The 15,368-nt window shown below is 42.0% G+C and overlaps 1 protein-coding gene across 1 annotated transcript; it reads left to right on the forward strand.

Annotated features, from left to right (window-relative positions):
• The first annotated feature begins 546 nt into the window (after positions 1–546).
• Positions 547–8,954, forward strand: CCDC160 (coiled-coil domain containing 160). Its single transcript, XM_065901322.1, has 3 exons — positions 547–713; positions 1,828–1,885; positions 7,931–8,954. Exon 3 carries the CDS (start codon positions 7,955–7,957, stop codon positions 8,930–8,932), a length of 978 nt encoding a protein of 325 aa, XP_065757394.1. The 5' UTR covers positions 547–713; positions 1,828–1,885; positions 7,931–7,954; the 3' UTR covers positions 8,933–8,954.
• Positions 8,955–15,368: the final 6,414 nt, after the last annotated feature.

Here is a 15,368-nt window from a genome sequence, read left to right on the forward strand (position 1 = left end):
GAAACCGTGGGCTACCCGGGGTACAAGCCCAGTCTCCCATAGGGGCACGACGGGGGGACATGCTCTCCTGTCACACGCCCTTAGAAAGTCGATCAGAGGCAGAAATTCTGGCCAGACCATTGTGCGGACGGGCGGGGGGCGGGGTGCAATTCCCATATTGTCAAGGACCCTGAACCAAATCCAGGCTACCTTCCGGAGCTAACCGTCCTCCATGTCACGTTACTAAACTGCAGGCCTAGGGATTATCCCTGTGTCACTCCCTCCTCCCCCACAATCGCAGTGTCCAGGTGGATTTGTGAGTCACCCAGACCCTCCGTAATAAGCCCACCATGGGTGGGGCTGCCTCGCAGTTTCTCGACCCTTCCCGCCCTGACTCAGCTCTCTTCATCTTCGAGCTCGACTTTCGTGCAGGCTGAAGCCGCCGCGGCGCCCGCCCCACCGGGCATGCTCAGTGCTCGCGCGGGCTGTGACGATCGCCAGGCAGCGCCCGGCCCGGCGCTCTGGGCAGCGGCGCGCGGGTCCCTTTAAATCGGGCTGGCCGGTTGCCAGGCAACGGCACGGCTCGCGCTGGCCCTGCACTGCAGAGGCTCTGCCCGGGGCCGGTCCGGAGGGGTCGCGTTGGCCAGCGCTGAACCCAGGGCAGCCGCCCGCCGCTGGTGGTCGTCTTCAGGGAAGAGGGGCCAGGGCCCACCGGACCCCACCCACGCCGCCAGGTATGTCTGCGCCCGGCCCGGCCAGGGCTCCCCAGGCTAGCCCCTCGCCCTCCCTGGGTGACCCGGGCGGAGGCAGCGCGCTCCCCGCCTCGATGCCCACTGCGGGTTTCTTCACCCTTTAGGGTCCCGGCCGGGAACTGGCGGGCGTTTGGGAGGGAAGGGGACAGGGTGTGGGACTCGGGGTGTGGAAGGAGGAGTGGGGTCAGGCCTCGCCCCTGCCCTCTTCCTCACGGCCCGCCAGCAGAGGGTAGGGACTGGAGAGGTGGGAGGTGTCACCTGCGGTGGCGGCCCGGGCAGCACCCTGACCCTAGCCACCTCTTCTCCACTGGAAGCAGCGGTGGCAGGAGTTTAGTTAACCATTTACAGAGAAAACCCCCAAACTATGCCTGCTTAGATGCAGCTTTATAGCAAGAAAGTGACTTCCATGCTAATAAAGTACTCGGCCTTTTGGAATTAAGGCGACTTCGTATCTTTTCTCCTAGAAGGAATTATTCCACACTAATAATAAAGAATTGGGGGTAAGAACCGTGCACAGGGCCCGGTTTTCAATGGTACTTTGCTTCGCTCTCAGTATCGGCCAAACAATAGAGAAGACAATTTGGCCGCTTGGCTCCTATGTGAGGACCATGAAAGATTAAGGCAAAAACCGGGATCACTTCCCTTTTTAATGATTTTTCAAAATAACTAGACTCTGGGGGAGGGAGGCAATGCCTCGGCTCCAGCCTCTGCTAACGCGGCTCTTGGCCTGCTGCTTACTAACAAGCATGCCGCTGTGGCCACCAGTGGTAGCTCATTTGTTCAATGATTGCTAAAGGCGAGGAGGTACCGTGTTGAATAAGATGCCACCATGATTCTTGTCCCATCTGATATTTGCATTGCTTGGGGAAGGAAGACTTAGTGGTGTGGTAGTGGGGAAATTGGGTTGACAAGTTCAAAAGAAAACTTGCTTCATAGTGTCTGACATCGCATTTCAGGTAAGCCAAACAACATTAAGGCTATCACTTGTAATTTTAAGCTACATCTCATATGAACACAGATTTGGGCATTTTGGTTAATTATATATTAACCAAAATATATAAAATATATTTTATATGTAATATATTTTCTTTTTCAGTTCAATCTGGAGAAGGAGAACAGCGGCATCAGACAGAAGACCTTGGACGTCAGGAATTGTAAGTACCATTTTGCTGGCTGATAGCTGGTTATGGAGGTTTAAGAAGCACAGAGCCTCACCCAGTGTAAATCTTCAATCTTTTAACTAGACCATTAGTCTGCACTGTCAGTACACTATCAAAAAAGCCTCATGAAAATACAAAAGAAAAGTGTCCTGAGGACTTTAGGTAAGCCAAATAAACTTTAAGGGAAAAATAAAAGCCCTTTCCCTAAAATGTCACCCCCCCAAAACCTCATAAGCCAAAAGAGAAGTTATAAGTACTTACAGAAACTCAATTAGAATCAAAACATTGTAGGATTTTCAGGAAGAATATTAAGGGTCATTCATTCAACAAATATTTATTGAGGGCCACTATGTGTCAGGCAACAGCAGGGATACAACCATGAATAAGATGCCAGGAGATCACAGCGTATTGGTAAAATGAAACTATGTATGAAATGATGCAGAAGCACAAGAAAAACTCAGAGTGCGGAGTCATCCTTGATAATCTTCAAACTGATACACCAGTTGTAATATTTCTAAGATATTATTGGTGGCTCTGAAAAACACTGGGACATTTGGAAAGTTCATGGTAAAGCAATTGGTGATAAAAAATGCAAATCTCTTCTGATGTAGAAAAGACTACAACTCTTCTGCTTAGAATCAATTTAGCTTTGGAAATTTGCGGACATCAACAATTTACAGGATTTAGGGCTAATTCTTCCATGAAGATGCAGGTCGAATTAATGTAAGATTCAAGTTTAGGTTCCCTCCTACTTACCTTAATAGTACTTCCTTTTTTTTTTTTTTTTTTTTTTTTTGCAAACTGACTTTTTCTGAGGTCTGATGACTTCAGGCTGGCAACTTTGAAGCACATATCTTTGGAGAAGGGTTGGGTTATTTGACTGGTTTATGTTCCGAGGGAGGGTAAGGAAAATCTAAAAGAGAACAAAACCCATGGTGTATAGTATACTTTAAAATTGCTTCCATTTTCATTTTCAATAATTTCTCCTAACCACCTAGAAATAGGTATATTGTCCCTATATTACATCTGAAGAAACTGAGGTTCACAAAAGGTAAGTTTTCACATAGTTCTAAAGTGTGGGAGCCAAGATATCTGATTCCTTCAGTCTTTTTTTTTTTTTTTTTTTTACCATAGTCCACACTTAATTCCTTTCTCAAGAACTTTCTTTTCCTTCCCCACAATTTTGCATGGTAGAACATGTTTACCCACCTTCCTTCAGACAGCTTTGGGCAGTCCTCATTTTTGTATTTAATAGTTTCTGTAAACCAATGATTTTGGAAAGGCTGGGGAATGGAGAAGCTCCCCTAAAGGGAGCAGGTCAGCATCTTCTGGAGCAAAGAGAAGGGATAATGATGGCTGTGTTTTGTGCCTGGGAACAGTGGAAGCAGAAAAATAAGTTGAGAACTACTGCTTTTATGTGAGAACAGATTGGACAATTGAGCAAAGAAGCAAGGCCAGTGACTTTCTTTGAAACAGATGTTTTTTTTCCTGTCTTGGCCAAGCAGTTTTTCTGAGGGTTGAGAGAACCAAACCATCCAAGAATAATGGGAAAACGTTGCCTGGGCTAAGAAGGGCCTTTTGTCTTCCCCTTACTGCCCCATCACAGGTTGGAGATGACCTTTGCTAAACATCACTCCCAATTTACAAAGTTTGGGATGAAGCACTCGTGTGAGGTGGGAAAAAGCCTCTGGAGGTTTCCCAGTCCCTGCCTACCCCTGCTTGGAAGAATAATTGCATTTTGCAGACAGATCAAGAATTATGCAAAAGAGATGGTCCTGAAATTTTGAAATCAAATCTAATGTAAATGAGATAAGGCAAGAAAGAAAAGAGATCTTTGATTTTTATGTCATCAAATTTCCCTAAAGCATGTGGTTTAAAGTATAAATATTTTAGAACATAAATAATTAGATTTCACATATTTGATCACTTATCCATCTTAATATGAGCATATTTCCCAGGACCCCACACCTTGAAGATGAAAATTGGATGGTTTTGTGGGTTTCTCCTTTCACAATAAACAGTGTATTACTTTCTGGAACTTTTTGAAGACATATATGCATTCACCCAAGATTTTTATGAAACAGTTTACCTAAAGATCCATAATAAGTGATCACTCTTTGCTTAGCTTTCAACAATTACATTATATGATATTACATTATAAATCCATTTTCAGTTTATCAGTGGTTCCCAAATTCTTTAGGTGAGTAGAAACCATTTCCATGAGTCAAGAAATTTCCTTACTCCACCAAAATGCCCTACTAGTTTGCCACTGCAAAAGTAAGTCACCAGAGGATGAATGGTGATGTTTTCAGGGAGACACTAACTAGAACCGTCAGGTGTCCATCATCAGTTCATGTCAGAGACAGATGAACAGATGTAGCCGTATAATGGACAACCATGCCTTAACAGTGCAGTCCCAAGGACTTCTGGGGGATCACTGGCTTAGAGGACCACTAATGTTGTTTTTGTCATATGACTTTATATTGTTTTCCTGTGTTTTCGTTTCTTTAAATTTTTCATTTCTCTTGGACCTCCTTCCCCTACCCTTCAGTCCTTCAACATCCAGTATAGTGTTGGGTAGGCACTTGTAATAATAAATGACCCACTAAAAAGGCATGCTTATACTTTCAATAATGGCTCTGGTTTGATTTGCCTTATGCTGCGACAAATTACCTAATCAAGTTTATTGAAAGCAAAATCGCTGCCACGCCAGGGTAGAGGAAGGAGTATCATTGTCTTAAAGCATATTTCTTGTCTTTGCCAAAGAATACTAATGTCATACTTGTTCTGCGTAAAAAACAAACCACGCAATCTGTGAAGAGAAAATGAGCCTGGCACCTTTTACCCGCACTCTGGGCTTTGCCATACTCTGTGACTAGATTTGGGAACAAGCCCTTAAAGGATATCTCGCCAATGAAAGAGAAAAAGAAAAAAAGAAAGGAAGGAGGGAAGGGGGAAAGGGAAAGGGGAGGAAAGGAGAGAGAGAAAGAGAGGGAGAGAGAAAGAAAGAAAGAAGCAGCTCAGAGACCCCTTGACCCTGCCCTGTGTAAGCTATGGGAGGGAAATTCCAAAAGGCTTTTCAGACCTTTCTCTTTCTGGCCTTTGATATGTGACATGCAATTCTCCTTACCCTCCCCCCTTCATTTTTCCTCTCTCCTTTTGTGGCCCTTTAAAAACACCTAAGCTCTGAAAATAGTGGGTTGTTTTCTTTCAATTTGTGGAGTGAAACCTAACAGAAGAATAAAGAGGAATTTTAGAATAGGCACTGATCTGGGAGACAGGGTCTCAGTTTTACCACTATAGGCTGTGTGGACTTGGACAAGTTACTTAACTTCTCTGAGCCTCAGTTATAAAATAAATGGACTCTTCCCAGTTCTGTGAAAAGCATGGGCTGTATCAGGAAATTATACAGAGGCCCAGGAAAGAAATGTGGTGATGCTGGAAAAAAATATATATATATATGTTTTTAGCCAGAGATTTATGGGAGGGTTGGAGATAGAAGTCACTTTTTCAAGGTGCAAAATCATTAATGAAAAGAGCTTTCTATTTTAACCTTTCTCTATACCCAGACCTCTATCTCAGATTTGTCATTATTGCTAGCTTCATGTATAAAGTGGTCTCACCTTGCCCCTCTGCATACCGCTTTCCTGATCAATCTCACCAATGCCTTTCATCCAGAATTAGGTAGGAAGAATAGTAATCTCTCTCCCATTGCTACCTGATTAGAAGCATTTTAAAACTTTTAGAGAGTTGTCTGGTAAAAATTTGACTGCTAAAAATGTGACTGGGCTTCCCTGGTGGTGCAGTGCTTAAGAATCTGCCTGCCAATGCAGGGGACACGGGTTCGAGCCCTGGTCCGGGATGATCCCACATACCGCAGAGCAACTAAGCCTGTGCACCACAACTACTGAGCCTGCGCTCTAGAGCCCGTGAGCCATAACTACTGAGCCCACGTGCCACAACTACTGAAGCCCGCGTGCCCAGAGCCTGTGCTCCACAGCAAGAGAAGCCACCGCAATGAGAAGCCCGCGCACCACAACGAAGAGTAGCCCTCACTCACCACAACTAGAGAAAGCCCGTGCACAGCAACGAAGACCCAACGCAGCCAAAAATAAAATAAATGAATAAATAAATAAAAATGTGACTGGCAATTAGTATTGCCATCTTTTCTCTTTCCTCTGTTCCTTTCCTTTATGATCCCTGTAATAATTCCCAGCATTTGCATTCATATTTCTAGAGAGGAGAGCAAATGGGATTATGGTCATCTTCCTCTTTAAGGACAGATAGATCATCGATGCTTCTGGATGGTGACTAACAGAATAATAAAGTCAGAACGGACCATTTCAGGAGAAAGGAGAGGATGCTCCAGTGGCAAATACATACCATGAATTTCAAGTTTTGGCTTACTACTGTGGTCTGATTGACTAAACTTAAAGCTTCGGTTATGGCTTTTGAACCAATCGTTTTAACACCTTCACTGCATATTTGTACCTTTTCCTTTCCTCAAAGCCAAATAGTTGTCAGTGGAGATGTATCCTTGGGTATAGAGTGAGTCCCTTCCCTCTTCTTTTGGGGGGAAGGTGTCAGGCATGTAGGTATCGAGTTTATTCTCTCATTGTCTGTAGTAAGAACAATTTGTTAGAATTTAAACTATACTCGCTAAAAAGAAAATTATCAAGAAATAATATAGAAAAAAGTGGTTATCTCAGGGCCACAGGATTATGAGGAAGATTTCTTTTGGTTTTTTCTTGTACGTGTGATTTTCTGTATTTTCCAAAATTCTACAGATAACATGCACTACTATTAGCATCTTTATATAATATGAAATATTACAGCTATTAAATATTATAATATATTAATATAATATTACATTATAATCTTTAATAATATTAAAGAAAATATTAATTAAAAAATAAACACAACTGCCATTTTTTGTTACCAAGATAAAATTACATTTGTGTTCACGGGAAAAATAGATGCAGGCATACTTTGATTTTTCTCGGTGGTAATCTTCCAACTATATTACAGCAAATTAATGTATAAGATGAATAAAGTGACCCCCTCCTTCTTCCCACCCTTTGGCGGTAACTGCAGTTGCCAGTTTGGTGGCTTCAGATGCCGGTGGCCCTTCAGCATGTTGCTTGGGTCCTTCTTTCTCCCTTCTCTCAAAAGTAGTTACTGATCAAATGTTTCTGTGTTTTAGGAAAGCTCTATGTTATGGACTGTCTTTGAATAGGGAAGACTCCTTGAAACAAAATAAGTATCCTCTAATTTTTGTAAATTTAGAAACTTAGCTGTGATTTAGTATGCTAAGTTTTCACCTAAAAGCTATATTTGGAATCAGTATCTCGAGAAAAACCCATTTGGTGGCATTAATATTTTCAATTGTTGACATTCGGTTCTCATCATGAAATTGCTGTCAAAACGGATAGAATTCTGTACGCTTGGCAGTCTTGCCTAAAAGCAAAGCCCAAGACTGGAATAGCAGGAATTTACAGGTCAAGACAGAAGGGCGTTTGGCAGCGTTAGTCATAAGGAAGTCTGCATGGTATACTTTACCCAAAGCAGCTCACATTGCATTAAGCACTGATGTTTTAGTCACTTTAAAGAATGAATAAACAGTAGTCCAACCGAAAAGAACTAGAAAAAAAACACCAGGCACATTGGAAGCACAGATTTAACTTATCAATATTAACCTATTAATTTAAAATCACTTTTACTGTTTCAAAGCAGTTGTTTTCATGCTGCTTTCTCATAGAATTATTTTCTCTACAATAAATAGCCAAGTGTGTCCATTTATTGGTTATATTTCATAGGATCAGAGAATTCTAAAGCTGGAAAGGTCTGTAGAACTTAGCTAGTTTAGCCCTTTCCATTTATAAATGAGGGAACTGAGGCCCAAGTCACTCAGTGAGTTCGAGGGAGTGCCAGCCCTCAAATATTTAGGTTCTTTCACCCCTGAGCCAGGATTCTTAGTTCTTTCCACTACCCCGGCTGCCAGTGTAAATATGTGCCTTGATTTTAAATTTTGTTTTTCAGGAATTGGAAGAGGTGCCTGAAGAAATGGATGCTAGAAGAAAACACTGGAAGGAGAATATGTTTGCTCCTTTTCATAGTGCACAGGATATTCTAGATGAGGCTTCTCAGCTTGAATCCTCTTCTGAACAAATGACTTTAGGTAAGGCCAAGAGAATGGAAGGGATTTTTAACTTGTCTAGTAGAAAGTTTCAAGAAGAAAATAAATTTAAAAGGAAAAAAGTTATTTCTCAACCAAATGAAAATGAACAAGAACCAAATTTAAGAGAGAGAAAGATAAACATTTCAAAGAATGAGGCAGACACAAATTCTGCCTCCTATGAATCATCTAATTTAGACATTGCAACTGAAGAAAGCTTTAATAGTGCAGAAGAGCCTCTTGGCTGGGGTACAGAGGAATTATCAACTCCACCACGAAAAGACAAGAAGAAGAAATTCACTGAAGGAATGTCTCCAAAACTTCGCCTGAATCTTTTGAACGAAGAGCTGGAAGCGCTTAATATGAAATGCAGGAAAATAGAAGAGGAATTCGAAAATGCGGAAAAAGAACTTTTGAACTGCAAAAAAGAAGTCTCCTCAAAACCCCTAAATTTTCAAGAAGCAGGGATGGAAACTTCCAAGAAAGACTGGGAACTTCAAGCTTTAAGAAATGACCTCTCTGAAAAAGCAACAAATGTTAAAAACTTAACAGAAGAGCTCCAGCAAGCCAAAGAGGTCATCCACAAGTTGAGCCTTGAGAACAAGGATTTAAAAGAAGCTGTTAGGAAGTTAAAGCAGCAAACTGAGGTTGGAAATGCACTACTAAAGGAAGAAGTGAAATTGTATTATGAATTAGAAATGGAAAAGATACACGGGGAGCTCAATGCCATCAAGAATGAACTGAGAGCGGAGAAGACCATACAAGCAAGAAACAACAGAGCCCTGGAGCTGCTTAGAAAACACTTTGCTTCTGTAACGTCACCAGGTACCCCTGACAGCTTTATGGGGGATTCTTTTTTTAAATAAAAAAATAAAAAAGCCTTTCATTAGGCAAATGATTGAGCCAAATCAGTGTTTCTTGTGCTTTCTTTGTGTACAACTTAAAACATGTGTGAAGGGATGTGATTTTCATGTTTGGTGAATCAAGATATCTGTGAAAGGTATAGATGTTAGCTTCAAAGCTTCAGCTTTCTCTTTCTAATGAATTTATTGCCAGAGTCCAAATAGAAATGAAGTTTTAGAAATCTCTTTACATATATATATATATATATATATTACTCAGACATGTAGTGATTCACCAAATCATTGATGAATACGGATCAACAGACGTTTTGTGATCTTGTGAGCAATGTGTCCTTGACACGTGAATATTCTTCCATCTGTGTTCGTTGATACTGACAATAAAAATCTCGTTTATTTGTGTAAGCATAACATGTGGGTATGGGTCTTAAAGCAGTCTGTTCAGACTCAGTGGGCTACTAAAAATGTATCTGCTTTCCCTGAGATCTATCCTTAATTAGGCATACATAAATGTCTCCCCCCCAAATGCAGGTTTTTCCACCCTCCTGCTGTTTTCTCCATGCTTTCTCCCTTGACCTGGCCACGGTGCCCATAGACCAGAAGATGGCTTAGAGACACGGCTGTGACCTTGGCTACAGCCCTGATTTTGACAGCAGTAGCTTTTGCCTTTTCTTACGTTGACCAGCAAGGGGCGTTGTTGACACAGGTCTTCCAAAATTCTACCAGGGGAAAATTTATGTTTCCTGCCCAGTTTACGTCATCAGCTGGCCGAGGCTTGGGTGAAAGGTGTTGGATGTCATCTAGGTAAGCTGTCAGTGAGGTGGCTTGATTTATACAGGAATCCAGCCGTGTTAAGAGCCTTTCTTTTTTACTTTAAAAGAACAAACATGTACTGCCTCAGGCCTTTGGTGGAAACTATCGGCCAGTTGATTCTGTGCATTTGTTTGTATCAATCAAGATTTTTGTAATTGTAGTGCTATTTGCATGGTATTTTTAAGTCCAATGAACCAAATGTAATTACAGACTGTGAAGGTGGGATGCGATTGTTAAGGGTTCAGGTATTTTCCCTGATGGGAAATCCCCAGCCTGGGAGTCTAGACACTTGGGTTCTAGGACCTGCTTTGTTATTAACTAGCTATTTAACCTTCTAGGCCTGAAAGTCCTCATCTGTAAAATGAAGGAGTAGATCTATCATCCAGATTCTGTTCAGTTCTAACGTTCTGTGACTTCACCACAGTGATTTTAATCACAAGTGTAACTGTCTGTGAGGAAGTAAAACCCCTGTGGCATTGGAGACGTTCAGCTCTAATACTTCAGGGGATCTACTTTACAGACCTTCTCCTTTCAAAGGAAATATACAAAGGCTCTTGTTTATAGTTGGAACATCTCCAAATACCGTGTCAATAATAAATCAGGAGAGGGAGTGACTGAGGTTATTTCTTCTCCTTTCTCTTGTTTCCTTTTTACTCACTGAGGTTGGGGAAGGCCCTGAATGGAGACAAACTAGGCTGACCTGGAGCTGAGCAGGGCTTGCCCGGCCTGGGACAATTGGACTAAATTCGAAAATAATAATCTTTGGAGCTTTCTGACTTTAGTTCTGATAACTTCCAGGAGCTGGCAGCCTGCTCAGAGAGGAAGGTGAGTTTCTGGTTTCTGATGGTCACTGCATCCCACCCAGGATCTAGGCACAAAAGCAGACTAGGAACTCTTTGCCCTGTTTAACTCTCTTCCTCATCACCCCCTTAAAGGTGACCCCTTGGTCCTTGCCCCAGAAGGACCCTCAGCCCCTGAATGCTAGTGTGCAGAGCAGCTTACATGTTTAAAATATTTCACAAATTGTATTAAGCTACTAGGCTCCATCCTCTTAGTATATTGCAATTTTTAAAGAGGAGCTTTTACTCCAGAATTTCTATTAACCAACCACACATTGAAAGTCTTTGGTGACAACTTGGTTTGCTTTATCTTGCATGAGTGTATGTGTGTGTGCATGTGTGTGCACACGCTTATGTGTGCTTGGGGGTCGGGGAAGGAGTGTGGTGTTAGGAGGTGCAGAAAAGACAAGTGCATGGCTTAGCTCAGCTCTTGGGTGGGGCGTTTGTATTTCTAGGATAGAACTGAAACACAGTTTCCTGATGAGACAGCCTGGGATGCTGAGCCCTAGCAAGGCTCTCCCTGTGGAAAGGCCCTTTAGACAGCCTAGATCCAGACACTATCCAGGGAGGCAATATACAATCAGGAGAGCCAACAGTTTGGAGCTGGGAAGGGATCACATCTTTTTTTTTTGGGGGGGGGGTTGTGCCATGTGGCCTGTGGGATCTTAGTTCCCCGACCAGGGATCAAACCCGCACCCCCTGCACTGGAAGTGCAGAGTCTTGACTACTGGACCTCCAGGGAAGTCCCAGGATCACATCTTTTGATGCTTTAATTTTTAAAAGCAGGGCTGCAACAAGCTGGGAGAAAGCTGAGAAGTTACCGGTCGTCTTCATGGGCAGATGGGAACAGCAGTGGGTTGAACTGGCTTAAAGAACCAGAATCAAGGCAGATACAAATTCTGTCCCATCGTCTCTGTAATCACACTCGTGTGATTGTGGGCATTAGGTGGGCACCAATTTAGATCAGGACATATCATCACTGTACCTTCTAGTCTATTGAAAGGGCGATGTGGAGGTGTTTTTTTTTTTTTTTTAAACAGGAATGGCACATCAGGCCACTCATCCCTTTAATCTGTTGGGTAAAATATTTGAAATCAGCAATGCAACCGCACACCATTCCCTACCAACTCCCAATTCTGTACTTACTCAGAAGCATGGGCTCTAGGAATAGCTGCTCCACCTTGAGTTTATAACCCAGTTCTAGAAACATTTGCTGAGCCGTTATTGCTGTAGTTAATCACTTCTAAGGCACAACTTTAAAAAAAAAAAATATATATATATATATATATATATATAGAGAGAGAGAGAGAGAGAGAGAGAGACATCCTTGAATTTGGGACACATCTTTAAATTGATGGCATGCCATAGTATAATTGTCAGTGTTTGTTTTTTAAATCTCCCTTAGTGGTTCATAAAATAATGGTGTATCTTACAATCAATGGAGTTTTAGATTTGATGAAATGTGGTATGTGCTAGGCCGTGGATATGGGGATAAAAGGATTTATGAATAAGACGGGTCTCTGACCTCAAGGACCTTACTTATACAACTAACTAAAACAATGTGGCAAGGGCTTTACTAGCAGTGCTAATACAAAGTGCTGTGGGAACACAGAGGAATATCAATTAATTCTGCCTGTGGGGCTGGGAAGGACTTCATAAAGGAGGTGACATTTGAGCTGGGCCTTGAAGGATAAGAAGGATTTTTCCAGGCAAAGCATGGGGGCAGGGGTGGGGGCATTTCTGGAATGTGAATGTGGAAGCTCTATTTGGCTTCAAAGAAAACTCTTAACAGCAATGAATTACAATGCTGGGATGTTACATTCTGCTGACTGCATTTTAAAGTCCTGTGTGGGGTTCTACTCTGAAAACTACCTGCATTCCAACCCTTTGCAGATAAACGGGAGAATGAAGTTCTCATGACATAAACACGAGGTTCCAGATAACAAACTGCAGGAAAAAGATGTTGCTGGTGCCACTGTACCTTTGGCTGCCATCATCTTTGTTTTCGAAACAAAAGACCTAAGAGATTCTGGTCATAGTATTCAGCTAAGTCCACTGTGAGCGGTCTGGTTTCAAAGAGATGTATGAAACAGAAACACCACAGTTGCTCTTCTCTCCAAGAAGCAGTATAGCACAGAGATCAAGTGCACCAGCTCTGGTTATCCACTTACTAGCTGTGTGACCTTGGTCAAATTGCATGAGTCTCTGTAGCTCAGTTTTCTCACTTTGCCGGATGGAGTTAATAAATAGTGTTGTTGGGAGGATAAGACAAGATCACATATAGTCAATAAATGTCACCATTATTGTTATTATTATTATTATTATATAACTGACAAGGGGAAATTGACCAAGTTAGTCTGTCTCCTTCCAGCTATTGTTCTCACTAAGCTTTTTACGCTTACTGACCCTCAAATTGTGTTCTGTGGAGAGGATATGATAAACTCATTCATACGACGTATATCAATGATGTGTGATATATTTGGGAAGATAGAACAAGTTGCAGGGAGGATATTTTGATTTCATCAGTATATGAAGCCTTAAGCCAAAGTAGTGAATCTGTCATGATGGACTTTCTGGCCTCAAGACAGATCCCATAAAGGGAATTTTCTTGGGTCAGAGCCCAGTCAACCCCCCTCCAGTCAGGTCGGTGTGAGGCTGGCCCCTGGCCTTGGCAGGCAGGATACCAGAAGGAGGAAGAAAGCCCTGCTCTAGTGCTCCAGTGGGAAAAAGCTCATCTAGGAAGAGGGAATGGAGACAAGAGAGGCTATCATAGTATTTTTCATTTCCCCTTGGCACAGGGAGCCAGGCAGCTGGGGACCCACTACTACAGCTGCTCAGATAAGAATAAGTCATTGTCTTGTTCTTTGTACTCATAAGACACTGAAGCTGTGGTTCCCCATGTATTGTAGGTGTGCCCTCCTGTCCGTCTTTCCATACTGAGTATCAAGGTGGTGTCTCCCCTGTTGAGTGGCCAGAGCTACTGTTCACAGGGTCTCACACACACACACACACACACACACACACACACTCTCACTCTGGTTCTCGCTCTCTCTTTCTCGTGCACTCTCTTTCTCACCATTGATCACACCCAAACTTTTGATGATTGCAACATTTCAGTGGGCTCAGGTTGCGTTTCCCAGGAGACTCAGTTTATACCTGGTTCTCTGAGGATGTGTCCTGGGGTAACCTTGAAGCATTTCTTTGGCCTTTCAGCCCATGCCTGTTGACTCCACAATAGGTGTTGTCATGTATATTCCAGATCATGATAGGAAACATAACCTGAGAGAATCTTCTTATGTCACTAGTACTGTAGCCTGCATTTGGACTGTTGGTTAGAGCCTAGTTTATTATGTGTCACACACTTCCATGTACATCATCTTCTGTAATCTGCACAAACATCCTTGATCATCAGATGAGAAACCAAGGCTCAGAGATACTAAATGACTTATTCAATATCACAGTAAGTAGTAGATCTGGGATTCAAACCCAGCCTGTCCAACTCCACATACAATGTTTGCTCCATTTTATCAGGCCACCTCTTGTACTAAAATGAATGAACCAAAGGTTCAGTCGCTATAGAGGTTATTCAACTTTCTCAAAGGTAAACTGGTTTATTGCTTCAATCTGGACTCAACTTGAGTCAGCCATCTCTTAAATGGCTAGGCTGCATAGTGAAGATGCATCTCATTATTGGAAAGACCATAAAGTATACATATTCTGATGATGGGTTATTAGGTCTACATGAAGGACGCAGCACCGAGCAACATAAACAAAAACAGTTGAAATATGAAGCCCAACTGACAGCTCTCTAAAATAAGCTCCAGAACTGATAGAACCAAACTGATTAACTACAAGGGGTCTTTGACACTCATTGTAGCTTTGGGGTCTGATTTTTTATTCTTCATAATTCAAAATTATTTATCAGATTTCACCCATTTTTTCCCATTGGATCTTTGCTTCCTAAAGTGTTTTCATTGAAAGTTGACTACTTGTTAAGAAAAAAAAACCTGCTCTAAGCCCCCTTACTGCTTAGAACGTGTTAAGTATGCTTGATGATTTATATATTTCCCTTTTATTTTTTCCTTGCTGCCCTGGTAAATTTCTCAGAGTTACAACAGAGGAATCATATTCTGTTCACTCATAACTGAAACAGTTCTTGGAAAAAACATTTCAAGATCTCTTTATTAAAATATCTTCAATAACAAGACAAAATGTTTTCTTTAAATTTACAAATTTATTCAAGATTTTACAAAACAGCATCTCTTCATATAATGAAGTAGAAGAAAATCTGGAGAGCTGCTCTTGGCATTCATAAATGTGGGTTATGTCAGCAGACAGCCTGGAGGGCATTTCTGGTTTTGAGGTAATCAACCTTTTAAAATGCATAATATACTTTTATGTGGTTTTAATGAGTACAAAAAAATATATTTGCATATAACATAAGGACTTTTCTCCCATAAAACATGACTTATCTGAAATCTTTTCCTTTGGGTATATATTAAGGCATGTTTATAAGTAAACAGCCGAGAGTTGAAGGGCTCCAGTTCGTAGTTTGTGCCAGGGCAGGGCAGTATCCTAGAAAAATCATGAGATGTGGAGTTTGCCCCGTTGGATTCACTGGTAGAAGATGGAGTTTGGGGTGCCAGAAGTTTATGAGGGATCAACACCTGTGAAGGAAAGGGGGAGGAAGCATCATTGAGCAGAGTGGGAATTGCCATGCAAATGACAAAATCTCGACAACTGGGCAGGGAGCTCTGGAGTCTTATCCATCAAAGTGATCCCTATTGGGT

Source organism: Phocoena phocoena, chromosome X (assembly GCF_963924675.1).
Source record: "Phocoena phocoena chromosome X, mPhoPho1.1, whole genome shotgun sequence".
In the NCBI taxonomy this organism is placed as follows: Eukaryota; Metazoa; Chordata; class Mammalia; order Artiodactyla; family Phocoenidae; genus Phocoena; species Phocoena phocoena.